Source organism: Podarcis gaigeae, assembly GCF_964106915.1.
Source record: "Podarcis gaigeae genome assembly, chromosome: 3".
In the NCBI taxonomy this organism is placed as follows: domain Eukaryota; kingdom Metazoa; phylum Chordata; class Lepidosauria; order Squamata; family Lacertidae; genus Podarcis; species Podarcis gaigeae.
In genome coordinates, this window is record NC_139680.1 from 53,064,776 (window position 1) to 53,078,156 (window position 13,381).

Sequence of the window (13,381 nt, forward strand, 5' to 3'; positions counted from 1 at the left end):
ATCGTTGTTGTTTTTGTTGGAAGCCAAACTGGAATGGAAACAGTGCTGTGTGTGATAAATACAGGTCAGAATGGAAACCAGTGCCCTCTTACACCCCGGTAAAGTTGCAGCAGCAAAGCCAATCCAACATTCCCATATCTGCACCTGCACAGCTTCAGCTTCGCTGCCACCTTGCCCTTCCTCAGATACATCCAGGCAAGCTGCAGCAACATCAGCACACCCCATACCCAACTAAAGTATTGTCCTTGCCAGAAAAAGCACAATCATGGAAAATATGAGTTGTTGCAGCGACTGCACACTCGCTGTATTATGCCAACTGGCCCAATACCAGCAATAGGTGCCTACTAGAGATCAGGGCATCACAAGTCATGGCGTTATTCTGGCACTGCAGGTGGATAGGCAGGTGAAACTTGTGAGAGTTTCCCATGTAAAGGTCAAAAGTTGATTGACAAATTTACACTATATAGCAGGAAGTAAAGTGGATTCCAAAAGGAAGCCTTTGAAACAACAGTGACTTATTTATTTTAACAAGCATTCGACTATGAGTAACATTTCTAGGAGGAATGAGGAAATAATAACAGGCTCAGTGAAGTCAGAAGAATGTTGGCTTCAGTATAAGGGCATGTCCAGCCTTCTTAGCAAATAGGAAATAGTTTTACATGATTCACTCACAGTTTTCAGCTTCCCACCTCTCATGACATTGATTTATAGATCCAGTTTCTATTAGTACACGCAAAACTATAATCTACAAAACACCTCATTGTTTTCTCCATAATATTGCAGAGATGCCAGTCTATAATAGTAATGTCATATTCACCACCCTTTTAAGAGAAATGGAGCAGGGAAGATGAAAGAGGCGCTAGAATAAAGAAGTGCTAGAGTTCTCATTGCAGTGGACAGATCCCTATCTGCCTATGACATCCAGAGAGCAGGACTATCAGTGTGTTCTTAGAAACTGCTTCATACAACTGGTACCTACAGGTACCGAACAACGAAAGAGTATCTATTTTTTCAATGAGAATGTGAGGGTAACAAGTCAATACATCAAACAGGATGCTGTAATGTGATGATCCAAGATGATATGAGGGCACGAAAACTATGGCTATGTACACATTTATCAACTTGATGATAATGTTCAGCCCGGACACTGAGGCCCAGCGCCAAGGGCCTTCTGGCGGTTCCCTCACTGCAAGAAGTGAGGTTACAGGAAACCAGGCAGAGGGCCTTCTCAGTAGTGGAACTCACCCTGTGGAACGCCCTCCCGTCAGATGTCAAGGAAATAAACAACTATCTGACTTTTAGAAGATATCTGAAGGCAGCCTTGTTTAGGGAAGTTTTTAATGTTTGATGTTTTATTTTTGATGTTTTTGTTATTATTATTAATATTCTGTTAGGAGCTGCCCAGAGTGGCTGGGAAAACACAGCCAGATGGGTGGGATATAAAGAATAAATTAGTAGTACAGTGGTACCTTGGGTTACATATGCTTCAGGTTACATACGCTTCAGGTTACAGACTCCGCTAACCCAGAAATAGCGCTTCAGGTTAAGAACTTTGCTTCAGGATGAGAACAGAAATTGTGCTCCGGCGGCATGGCAGCAGCAGGAGGCCCCATTAGCTAAAGTGGTGCTTCAGGTTAAGAACAGTTTCAGGTTAAGTACAGACCTCTGGAACGAATTAAGTACTTAAACCGAGGTACCACTGTAGTATAAGAAGTAGAAGTAGTAGTAGTAGTAGTATTGCTAATTTCCCCCTGTAGAGTTTCAAGTGGCTTTCATTCATCACTGTACACACGAAAGAGGAGGTTGGGATGCACATTTTGGTGTGCTGTGCCTGATAAAGCATTTTTCTGGGGGGCTGCAATCTTGTGTGGTTCACGTGACTCATATGGCAGTGTGAACCTGAAGGATGGCGTCCCAGATTTGCATCCCATTTTAAAGGAACGAAGATGAAACTGTCTAGCCCTTCACAGGGTCAATGGCATCCCTACACAAATGCATCCCAAATGTAAATGAAAATTGTGATTGCCAAAAACATAATCGCAATGCAGAGAAGGAGAAGGGAGTTGTTAGTATTGGAATTCAGTTTCGAAGGGCTTGACGCATATTTGGAGAAGGCGCAAACAGAAATCTAAAGGTACTATCTTAACTGCATTTATAACAGAGCCGTTGTTTGCCTAGCACAGGGAACATTTTTGTCAGCTAATGGTAGGGTTGCCTTCACACAGATAAAATGTAATTGCACGGCTAAAATTGGATCACCAAAGCGTACACAAAGTAAAAAAAAAGTGGGGAGGGGGAGTTTTCATTACAGCTTTTCTTTTATCTTCTAATACCAGAAAAAGAGATCATTTATAAGTCAAGTGGCTGAAATGGAGGCAGAGAGAGACGGAGAGAGACCCTTTGTATATCAAAGCTTAGAAGCTGGCACACCAGTCAAAACTCTTTGAACAGGAATCCAACAATCAAGAACTGCTTGTGGTGTTATGGCTTTTGTTTTGTTTTTAGTTGAGTGTATTGTTCTGACTCACATTGCAGCTCTTTCTTGATTGTTTCAGCTGAATATTTAACTGGTGACTACATACAAACAGGGTGGTTTGCCTTTTTAATGGGAAGCTGCAGTAATTAAAATGTGACTGGATATCTGGGAACCAGCAGTATTTTTTATGTTGTATGCTTAGTGGCTGCTAGCAGAAGGGACACAGGCCAAGGATGTCTACACTTACTCATTGCTCTATCCAGGGCACCTCATCACTGGCATCATATATAGCAGGACTCCAAATGGAAGAACTTGCCTCCACAGTTTTACAGGGTGATGTAGCACAGGGCTTTTAGTGCTGCCACTTCAAATGGCTGTATCCTCAACTCAAACCTAAGAGAAAGTGAAACTGATACACAAATGGCATTATAGCCCCCCCCCCTTGCATTGATCCATAATCTTCTGTCCTCAACTTGTTGGAGGGGCTGCAGGATAGTTGGAAAATTATTTCATCCATCGTGGGAATGTCCCAAAGTGAAATAATTTTCAGATAAAATCCTTAGGATTATTGTCTCGACCGCCATCATTCCTGATATCGCACTGCTGTTGTTAAACATAGCCGAGTGAATAGTCAGTTCCTGGATAGAGAAGTGGTCCAAGGCAGGGCATTAAACCCAAACCTTCACACCAACCCATATCCAAGAGTTCATTTTGACTAGATTCATGGACTGAGTTCAAGAGTCTAGGGTGGAAATGAAAAATGGATTCTCCAGAATCCCTAGATTTGATTGTTCCTCATTTTAGGGAGGATTCCATATGCAGGTAATTAGGGGAAATTTTTTTTAATGTGAACACATTTATGGAATGACATTGTAATCCTTCCCCTTTTTTCTTATCTTATGCCATTAATTGTGCCAATATACCTTTGCACTATCCTAACTTATCACCTCTATTTGCAGGTAATTTACGCCCTTCCATTTCATTGTGAACTTTGTTCATCTATTTCCTGTAGCGTCATCACTGATTCAAAAAAGCATGAACCATAGGAATCAGTCCTTAGTCTGATTTAAGCAAAACGTTAAAAAAAAAACCCACTAAGCAATGCCACTTGATTTTTTTCAGAATTTTTATGAAAACTTCTGCCATTTAGTATTACCAGAGGAAAGACAAAAGCCTGAAGTAGGGACCCACTAAAGATGAGGTGTGTTTTTTTAAGTATGCAAACAGATCACACACTATTTTGATCACTTATAATCAAAACCCATTTTTGATCTGCAGAAAACCAGTCCTTCAAGTTTTCAGAGACAGCTATGTTGGCCTGCATAATTTATTATTCTTTGTACATAATCCAGTTGATGTGTAAGGTTATGAATCATGCTTCTTGGTCCAATCCATGCAGCTGAATAACCTAATTATTGTAACAACAAATAAGAGGTATCTGTGCATTTAAAGTATGACATCTAGAGACTATTAATCACTACCACCCACTTAAGCTTCTTAATAAAGGAGAGTTATTTTTGGTCGCAGTGTAGGTGAAGACAGAAAACAGAAGGAAGAGTATGGGAAGGGAAACGGAGAGCATATCCACAAAGAGGCAATGCTAGTCATTGAGAAAAGCAGTGGCTTCAATATTTCCATATTTCATCTCACTTTTTCCATCTGAAAAAAAATATTTCCCCTTAAAATACCAGTTCAAGCCTGGGGCTAGAATGTAGAACAGAGATCTGAGGAAACAGGTTCTATCTTGGAAAGCAGTGGTGGGCAACAGGGTGTTTTTGGAGATATTTTTCTCTTTCAAGTACCTCTTAGAGTGTTGGAAAGCTTAGGCCAGAGGTCCTGGGGCAACTTTTTCTTTCAGAGGGCCACGTCATGGGCACATCAGTGCTCACCCATCGCCAGTTATACAGAGATCCTCGTTCATAGCTTTACTCCAATCTTTATCCAAATGGTACATGCTTTGAAGCTTGAATTCCTTCACAAAAGTTGCCCAGCATATCACATTATATCAACCTGAATTCATAAGTTATCCTTTTCTTCAGACAATCACTTTTTGAATGCCCTGCTTGCAATTGTTGGCGTAATCAGGTTTAACATATTGCCTTCTTTCAAAGAGTAATTTCTTGTGCAATTTCATCTGATTTAAAAGCTCTCATGCTACAATGGGAATAAGCGCCATGAAACTCATTCAGACTTACTTCTGAGTAGACATACATAGGATGGTGTTATCATGCTCCTAAAGTCAATATGCAGCTGATTTCTTTTTATTTCTTTAAATCGTTGTTTACAAGGCAGGGCAAAGTACATTTGGATATATGACAGATATTGCCTCCAGTTGAAGATAGGAGCTGACATTTATTGCTACTAAATTATACAAATGTCACTCTTTTTTCTTTTCTTTTTGTCATTACTGTGTAATCTATAGCAGTGTTTCCCAACCTTGTGCCTCCAGATGTTTTTGGCCTACAACTCCCATCATCCCTGACCACTGGTCTTGCTAGCTAGGGATGATGGGAGTTGTAGGCCAAAAACATCTGGAGGCACAAGGTTGGGAAACACTGATCTATAGGGACATACATATGCATGATACACATCCATATACCAAAAAAAATCATCAATATTGATTTATAACAAACTAAATGCATGATTATTGTGAATTGCTGTACGTGCTTTGTTGTACCAATAATCAAGAAACATGTGAATTTTAATTTAAAATGTTACACTTTTTCTTTATCTTTCAAAACCTGTTCTTTTGTGCACTTTAGTTTTCCATTGTGCAGTGGTGGGAAACTCCCAGTCCATCTAGTGCTTAGCATAGATAATTTTAGCAGCAATTACCGTAGCATAACAATCTTCAATGCCTATCAATTATTTTATATGTCACTGTAATAACAGAAGATCAAGGGGTATTTTACAGTCAAGCAATCTTTTTATTGCCTTGTTAATATTAAACCACAAAGCCTTAGATTTGGAAAATGCCACATTTGGTTAAAAAACATTCTTGATTCTCTTTCTGATGTTACAGCATAGCAGGTCCTTGAACTACCTGTAATTCTTTATAGGTTTCAGACCCGTTTAGTCATAACTAGATCTTAGGTCACATACAATCTAAGAAGTTGACACTGTTTCCAGAAATTCTCATAAACATCAAGATTTAAGACTATCTTACAAATTGGATCCAAGTTATCCCTATTTTTCACAATCTCTATTTATCAGTGCAACAACAATATTTGGGGTGGTATTTAACTAAGTTTTACTCAGAGTATATTCCTTGAAATTAATGAACATTACTAAGTTAAGTTCCTTAATTTCTTTGATCTACTGTGAGCAAAACCTATCTGAACATTTTTAATACTCGGTTTTTCTGAAGTCACCAGGAAAAAACACACAAGTCAATTCTTTAAACTGGCATAGTCTTTCTTCTAATTCCCGCATTTAATTTCCTATCTCCAGATATTCAAACTAGAGTGGCCCACACAGGGAATCTTTGAATGACCAGAATATTAACACGCTTCCATGGAAAGAAGCACTTGACATACACTGTTGACACACAGCTGTAAAGGATTTATTTGCAGGACAATGAAAACAAGTTCAGTGCTTATCCAGTCTAAACATTTTTATATAATGCATACAATTAACACAACAGAATTTCACTCACTTGGAGCAAAGTTGCTTCTTTCCTTGGAACAGCTGTTTCACTCTGCTATCTCTAAATCATGGTGCATCCCTACCTGGGTTATTTGCATATCCAGCTCCACCACTAAGAGGTTTACTGCTTCCCAAAATAACTCTGCCCTTTCTCCTCTGCTACCCTTATGCCTTGATCTGCCTCCTTTACTTCCTTCAAATCCCTCCTCAAAACTCTCCTTTTCTGTAATGCCGATATTCTGCTGTAAAATATCGTGTCCACACCATACATTTAAAGCACTCTTATACCACTTTATGAGTCACGATTTCCCCCAACGAATCTTGGGAACCATAGTTTACCCCTCACAGAGCTAAAATTCCCAGCATCTTTGACAAACTAAATTTCCCAGGATTATTTGGGAGGGGGTATAACGTGCTTTAAATGTGCAGTGTGTCTGCACCCTAGATCATTGTGTTACTTACACAGATGTCAACCCTACTGAGATAAATGAGGCTTACTTCCAGGTACATTCTTGTAGGATTTTGCAACCTTAATTCTCAGTGCACATGCCCTGTGCTGCCTTCTCATTGACATGTAACATTCAACTGATACTTAAACTCATATTTCAGTGAATGTTGGCTGAAACAGTGAAAGAGGCCTTTATTACAAAGCAAGCCTGAAGGGATACTATGTTTTTTGTGGCCAGTTAGAAAACAAAAGTGGGGTTGTTTTCAATCACAGCCCTCCCTCCATGGTTTAGGTTATTAAAATTAACAGTACAGCTGGCTAACATTTGTTGTCCATAATACATTGGCAGAAGGACATTTTCGTGTTTAGGCAAAACAATTGGCACTAAAAGAGCAAGGACAGGTGATGGGTTGGTTTCCATGGTTCCTGTTTGCAGTGCTGAATATAATCGAAAGCAAAGCATAGACAAGCAACAGAAGCAGAGAGAGCATATTCTCAAAAGTTTAAATTGTGTGACTAGTACTACTCGTTAAAATTAAAACTTGGTGATTCAAGGCATGTTAGGATAGTTAAGGCAACCATTCCAAATAGTTAATTTATATCATAAAACTACATGTATTAATAGAGCTGGAAACTACTATACTGTAGTTCGAGTCATTAAAAAGAAAATCATATTGCTCAGAAATAAGCTCTCTAGATGTTTTCATTATAAAGCTGAAAATATTGGCCAAATCATTTTAAGCATTTGCCAAGGAGATACAGAGAAAGAGAACTGGAGAGGAAACAAGCTTACTGGCAGAACAACAAATCTTTCTATATATATATATAGCACCATAGGGTCAAACTTTAAAAACCTAATCAGAATTTCCTTCTATAAGCTGTCTTTTGCCCGCAAGGGGATGCAGCTCGGAGGAGGTGATATTGATAAGTTGGGTTAGAAAAAAACCTTCAAAGAAAACAGTCACACAAGTGCTATGTGTAGTTTGTGAAAGTCATTTACTGCCTATCAATTGTGTTTTTAAAGCTGCATACCATATGTGAATAAAGTGGTGAGCTCAAAAAATGCAAGGTCCTCTTTCCCACCGAAAAGGTCACCCATAAATGAGCATTTTTTCCCCTAAATAATGAAGTGATCATCAGCCCACACACAAATTGGTATCAAGCATTGCAGGAATACCCAGCAATACATACCTGGTGTGTTTCTGGCAGCACCAAGAACACCCTAGCATGCTACTGAGACCAACAGGATGTTGTCTGCATGAAGAGCACAGTTACCTTAGATGCTCTTTGCCTTTAAAGTTAACAAGCCTATTATGTACCCCATACTCATGTTTAAAGGTATGAATTTAAGAGACTGAAATGTGCTTCATTCCTTATACTAGTGATGGGAGTTGGATATTGGGGGACCACAAATTCCCTATCAGCTCCAGCTAAAATAGCCAATAGTGAGTGATAATGGGATCTGTATTCCAGCAACATCTGGAGGGCCACAGGTTCCCCATCCCTGCTTTACATTTTTCCTAAGCTTCTCATCTAGGAAGGTGTACAGAACTTATATGTAGATCAAGCCTACACAATTTGTGATTCACACGCAACCCCTTTGAGGTCACATTGCACACGAAGGGAGCACTTTGCAAGAATGGACTGGCCTTATGATACACATAGAAATTTGAGCATGTTGCTAACGCTTCTCTGACTACATCTCTGGCAAGTCCTCTTGGGTCTCCAGTTCAAAATATCCAGCACCAAATCCCACTCCTTGGTAATAGGTCAGGTGCCTAGTCAGCTCCCCACTCAGGTAAGCAATGGAAAACTATACTTGGCTCAAAACATAGCTTCTGCAGCTGTCTCCCATCTCTCCCTGCCTTTGCCATATGTGAGCAATGTGTCTTTTCTAGGCTGTATTGCTCTCTAGCACCCTTCACACCCAGCACTGTGTAGCAGAACCCCCAATTTCCACATGCAGTCAAACCTTCTGTTGGCAAGGCCCAGTACTCCACTCCCAGCCACCACCATTCCTGGCCAAACACTTTTGCCTTGCAGAATTGCAGCTTGGATGCACGGAGTAGAACAAGCTGTCGCAACACACCGAGACTGACAATAGCATTCAGTGCCAACCAGCTATTATGCCAGATTAAACGTTTTGAAAGCCTGTTCATTTTTCCTTTGCAGAACTAAAGAAAAAAGAAAAAAGTATAGAGATCCCCAGCCCACAAATTGCCAACATTCATCTGTCCATTTACCTGCATCTTTCTGCAGCACACAAAAGAAGCAGATTTATTAGGGTGAAGGGGACCAGAGGCTACTCTGATAAAGTGGTCTCTGGTCCATGGAAGCATGTTTTACTCGCAGGACAGTGCTGTGTGTATCTTGTAATTTCCTGTAAATTCAAAGTGTCTTAATTCAAAGATTCTGGATATAGGACTGTTGTCTGGGGCTGCAATCCTATGTACCCATTTTCTTGGGAGTAACCCAGTTTCACTGCTTATCCTCTTAGCCCTTAAAATGCCCCACAACTCAGCTGCTGTACAAAGAAAGTGGCAGTTAATTTTTCTAGGTATTTTTCAGTTCCTTATTCAATTTACTAGTTCAGATGACCTTTGTGCCAAATTAATTTGGAGTAGGATTCACCAAAGGTCTGCAGCTTCTATGACATAACTTCTTCCTCTTTTCTCCTGAGCCTGTATCTTAGATTGCAAAGCTGAAAGCTGGGCCCCATGGTAGTTAACTGCTTTTGTGCAGCACCTAATATATTTTACCCAAACATACGGCAACGTAACATGTGCCCAAACAGAGAGCAGACATGTGTCAGCGCCATGGCACCACATCTGCTTGCTATTCCATGGAGTATTTCCCCCAAAGCCACTTTCAGTACATACCTCTGAGTTCCACTGCGAATGTAAGTTGAATTAAGGAAGCTACTGCAGCATTTATTTTTCATGCAAATATAAATCACACACTGTCTTTGGTGTAATGTAAACAAGCTGCAATAAAGCTACAATTAAATCTCTCCAGTGTAATAATATACAGTGGTGTGTTTATAGTTTTCTTAACTACAGCAACAATCCTCATATTTTATAGGTCTAAAATAGATAGGCTTAGCTGCTAAGGTTGATAGTTATCATTTTAATTCCTTTAATAGCAACCCTATATTAAGATGAAATTCTTGAATCTGCACACTGATGAGTTCTCCCCAGATGTTTCCGAGTATGCTGACTTATAGAGAATCCTGCACCTGCTCTGCTCTTGCAATCCGCAGCACAGGGATAGTCAATGGGTTGCCCTCCAGATGTTGTTGGACTACAACTCCCATCATCCCTGAAACACTGGCCATGGTTGTTGGGGGTTGATGGAAGTCAGAGTCCACCATATATTGAGGCTGTCCCTGCTCTAGCACATAAAACCTCTTAAAGTGAACTCCATGTTATTTATGAAGGGTGATACTCAAGAAGTATAGAAGAAGACTATTTTTTGTCAATTTGCTGTTCTCGCTGCACCCACCTCCTTATGCTGTTTCAAACCTCTGGAGATTTTGGGATGGGGATGCAGGTATGGAGGGTGAATATGCAAAATATCACTCCCCTCCCCCTCTTGCCTGCTGACTAGAAGCTTCCACTGGCTCAAAGGGCTTTCTGTCATAAGAAGAGCAGCATTGCATACAATCCTATGAACTCCTATCAATTTGCTTGCACCACTTCACAATTTCAGCAGTGCTGTGATGGTTTGTAAGTCATGAAAAACCATGGCTTAATATTTTATTATTATTTATTTTAAATAGTGTTATATTTCTTACTGCTAAGAAAATCTTGAAGCAGTTCACAACACGAAAACATCCATTAAAACGATTTCAAAATGCAGCTATCAGAATATCAAGAAATATACGGTTGTAGAATCTAGTATTGATGATCAGGAAATGTCCAAGCAAAGAGATGTGTTTTCAGTAAACATTGGAAGCATGCTACTGTTGATGCTGCCCAAATAATGAGGGTGGGAGAAGCTTCTACAGCACCACCACAGAAAAGGCCCATTTACCGGTATATGTTTTTGCTAGACGACAATCTGCAGATTGTTATGTGGCCAACAGGCCTCCTCTGAGTATCTTAATCAATCTTACAGAGAGTGAAGGTGGTCCTTTAGGTAAACTGGCCCGGAGTTGCTCAGGACTTTATATGTTAATAAGAAAAGCTTAAGCATTGCTTGGTAGGCAATAGGCTTTCATTATTGTGATGGAAACAAGTCACAGAGAACTTCTGACTCAGACGATTCCGCCGTACTGGTGTGGCCGTGTAGAGATCAAAAGTTTCACTTCTGTTTTTGACAAGTTGCAGTTTAGCAGCGCAATGAAATCCTAAACTGTAGTTATTCTTAACTGGTTAATTGAACAAAACAGCTTTGTATCCCATCATTTGAAGTTGGCTTGTTTCGAATAAACCATAATAAATATTTACTGCAGTTTATCAGGTTTGGATGAAATGACAACCTATGGTTAATTTTTTTAAAAAGGAAGTGAACAGCTCAAATTTCCACCTCACAGTCTTGCCAGAGGCGGATCTGGGAGTGTGTAACCCCAAGACTTGTTGCAGCTCATTCCCATCACAATAAATCATGGTTTATTATCACATCTGACCTAGGTCACTATTTTGCTCTGTTGCTTTAATTAAAAGATATTACTAAATTACCACTTTCAGATTGTCATTATTTAACAGGTGGGATGCAACTGCATATTGGCAAAACCAGCTTATACACTTAAAGTGGATTTGACACTTTTGCTCAACAAACGTGCTGCTTTTTTTAAAAAAGGGTTTTGTGGCAATGAATGTGATGGGAAAATGCACTAGGAAATGTGGGATAACCATTGCTTGATAGGATGTTGTCTGCAATCTCCATGCATACAAATCAGAATGAAGGTTCAATAAACAGGTTATCTGGAAGCAACCTACAGTATGTTGATTTGTTATGTCTGTATGACAGAAACTATTCTTACTCCAAATTTCCTTGTTACCTGAAGTTGCTGTCATTCCCCACCCCCACGCCCTGCAGCTCTCTGTCTAGCTATTGCTATATGTCAGCTGTATCATGTAACAATATACATTTCAGAACTTACGGTTCAGCTTCAATGCTCTGGTCAGGAGCCACATAGTTGGCAGGGATGTAACCTTGCCGCTTCTGTCCATGCTTAGCAGACCCATTCTCCACGAGCAGCTTCGCAAACCACCAGCTCCCTTGAGATTTATCCAGCACTTCAAGCTTATCTCCAGTTCGGAAGCTCAGATCTTCCTCTGTACGGGCTTGGTAATCAAACAGGGCTACATATTTGCAAGTCTGCTTTGATGGATGAAGAGGCGGTGGGTTTGGGATGTGTATACCGGTGGTGTCCGAGGAGTCTGGCGTCACAGTCGTATTGGTAGTAGTTGGGTTAGACTTATCCTCAGTCCCACAATTGAAAAGCCAAGGCATATAGGGCTCCAGACAAGCACAATATTTCTGACAGCAGTTCCCCATTCTGTCCCCTTCTTGCTTGTGGCCTGAATTCCTTCAGTCCCCTTCTTCCTACCCTGAAGCGTTCAAGATCCCTTCACACCCATTTTTTCCATTCAGCGTCATTTCAAAAATTGTCCCAGGACTCCTTCCTCTAGTACAAAAGGCAAACGATCTCACTGGAAGCGTCCTCTTCTTTGTTTCTCCCCCTCCAAGTCTTCTTCACCGTAAGAGTTTCCTCCTTGCCTTCCAGCTCCACGATCAGGACTGAAATCTGAGCACTGAAGTGCAATTGTTCACGTCAGGGGAATTTTTTCACTTCCTCTTCTGATCGGTCAGAAAGACCTGAATCCTCACATTAGGGGCCAAAAAATCTTGTAGCAACAGAACAGGTAAACAGAAACAGCAGAGAGAGCTTCCAGCTGAACTTCCCTATCTTTGCACCTCCTCGTTCCCTTTATTCTCTTTAAATGTACTCTGGCAGTAGGGAGGCTCTGCACACATTGTAGCTCCTGGTAATGAATAACCAACCTAACTTGCCTTGTTGCTTTAATATGCTGAGTTGCTTGTGGACAAACTATTTTTTGTATGCACTTCCTGGTTTGCTCTTTTTCCCTTCTGTCTTGGTCACTCTCTGTGTGTTGCTGTCCCTCAAACACGTACACCACTCTCTCCTTGATGACAGTGCCTCATCTGATGGTCATTTTATTGCACAATGAATTTGCACTTTTTTATTTCATATTCACAAAGAAGCCAGAAATCTTTCCCAGATGGCCAGGCCACATTGCGGAATGCCTTCCCTGCTGAGGTGCACCCACCTCCCTCATTCTTAACATTCAGGAGGAAATTTAAAACATTCCTGATTACTTGGCAATGGGTGGAAGATATCACCCACAGCCACCTTGAAATTATCAGACATGAAGGAATTTGATTATTTTTCAATGCTTTTAGAAATTCTTAATTTTTAAAACTGTTCTGGATGTTTGAAAATTTCTTTTTATAATTTTATTGTTTTAGGTGTTGGCACCCTGGGCTCCTTTGGGAGGAAGGTTGGGATATAAATTTAATTAATAAGTAAAATAAGGGCCCATCTGTGTTGCAACCTCAGAACCAATAATATTAAATAAATACTGTAATAAATAATAAAATGCTGTCATACTTTCTTCATCTTCTTCCTACAGCATTGTTATAAGAATAAGATGGTGCAAGAGCACCATGAAGAAAAAGAGGGATATACATGTTACAAATAATAAAATTCTTTAGATCTGAAGAAAACAAATCTAATTTTTTGAGGACGGAGAGTTTCCACAAAATTCTAGAATATCCAGACCTAA

At 40.1% G+C, this 13,381-nt stretch overlaps 1 protein-coding gene across 1 annotated transcript in view; it reads right to left on the reverse strand.

Annotated features, from left to right (window-relative positions):
• Positions 1-12,607, reverse strand: part of FRK (fyn related Src family tyrosine kinase) — a 35,269-nt gene extending 22,662 nt beyond the window's left edge. The window contains exon 1 of the mRNA XM_083731356.1: positions 11,674-12,607. Coding sequence (XP_083587482.1) covers positions 11,674-12,071 — 398 coding nt within the window. The 5' untranslated portion in view covers positions 12,072-12,607. The remainder of the gene's footprint in view (positions 1-11,673) is intronic.
• Between the last annotated feature and the right edge of the window lie 774 nt (positions 12,608-13,381).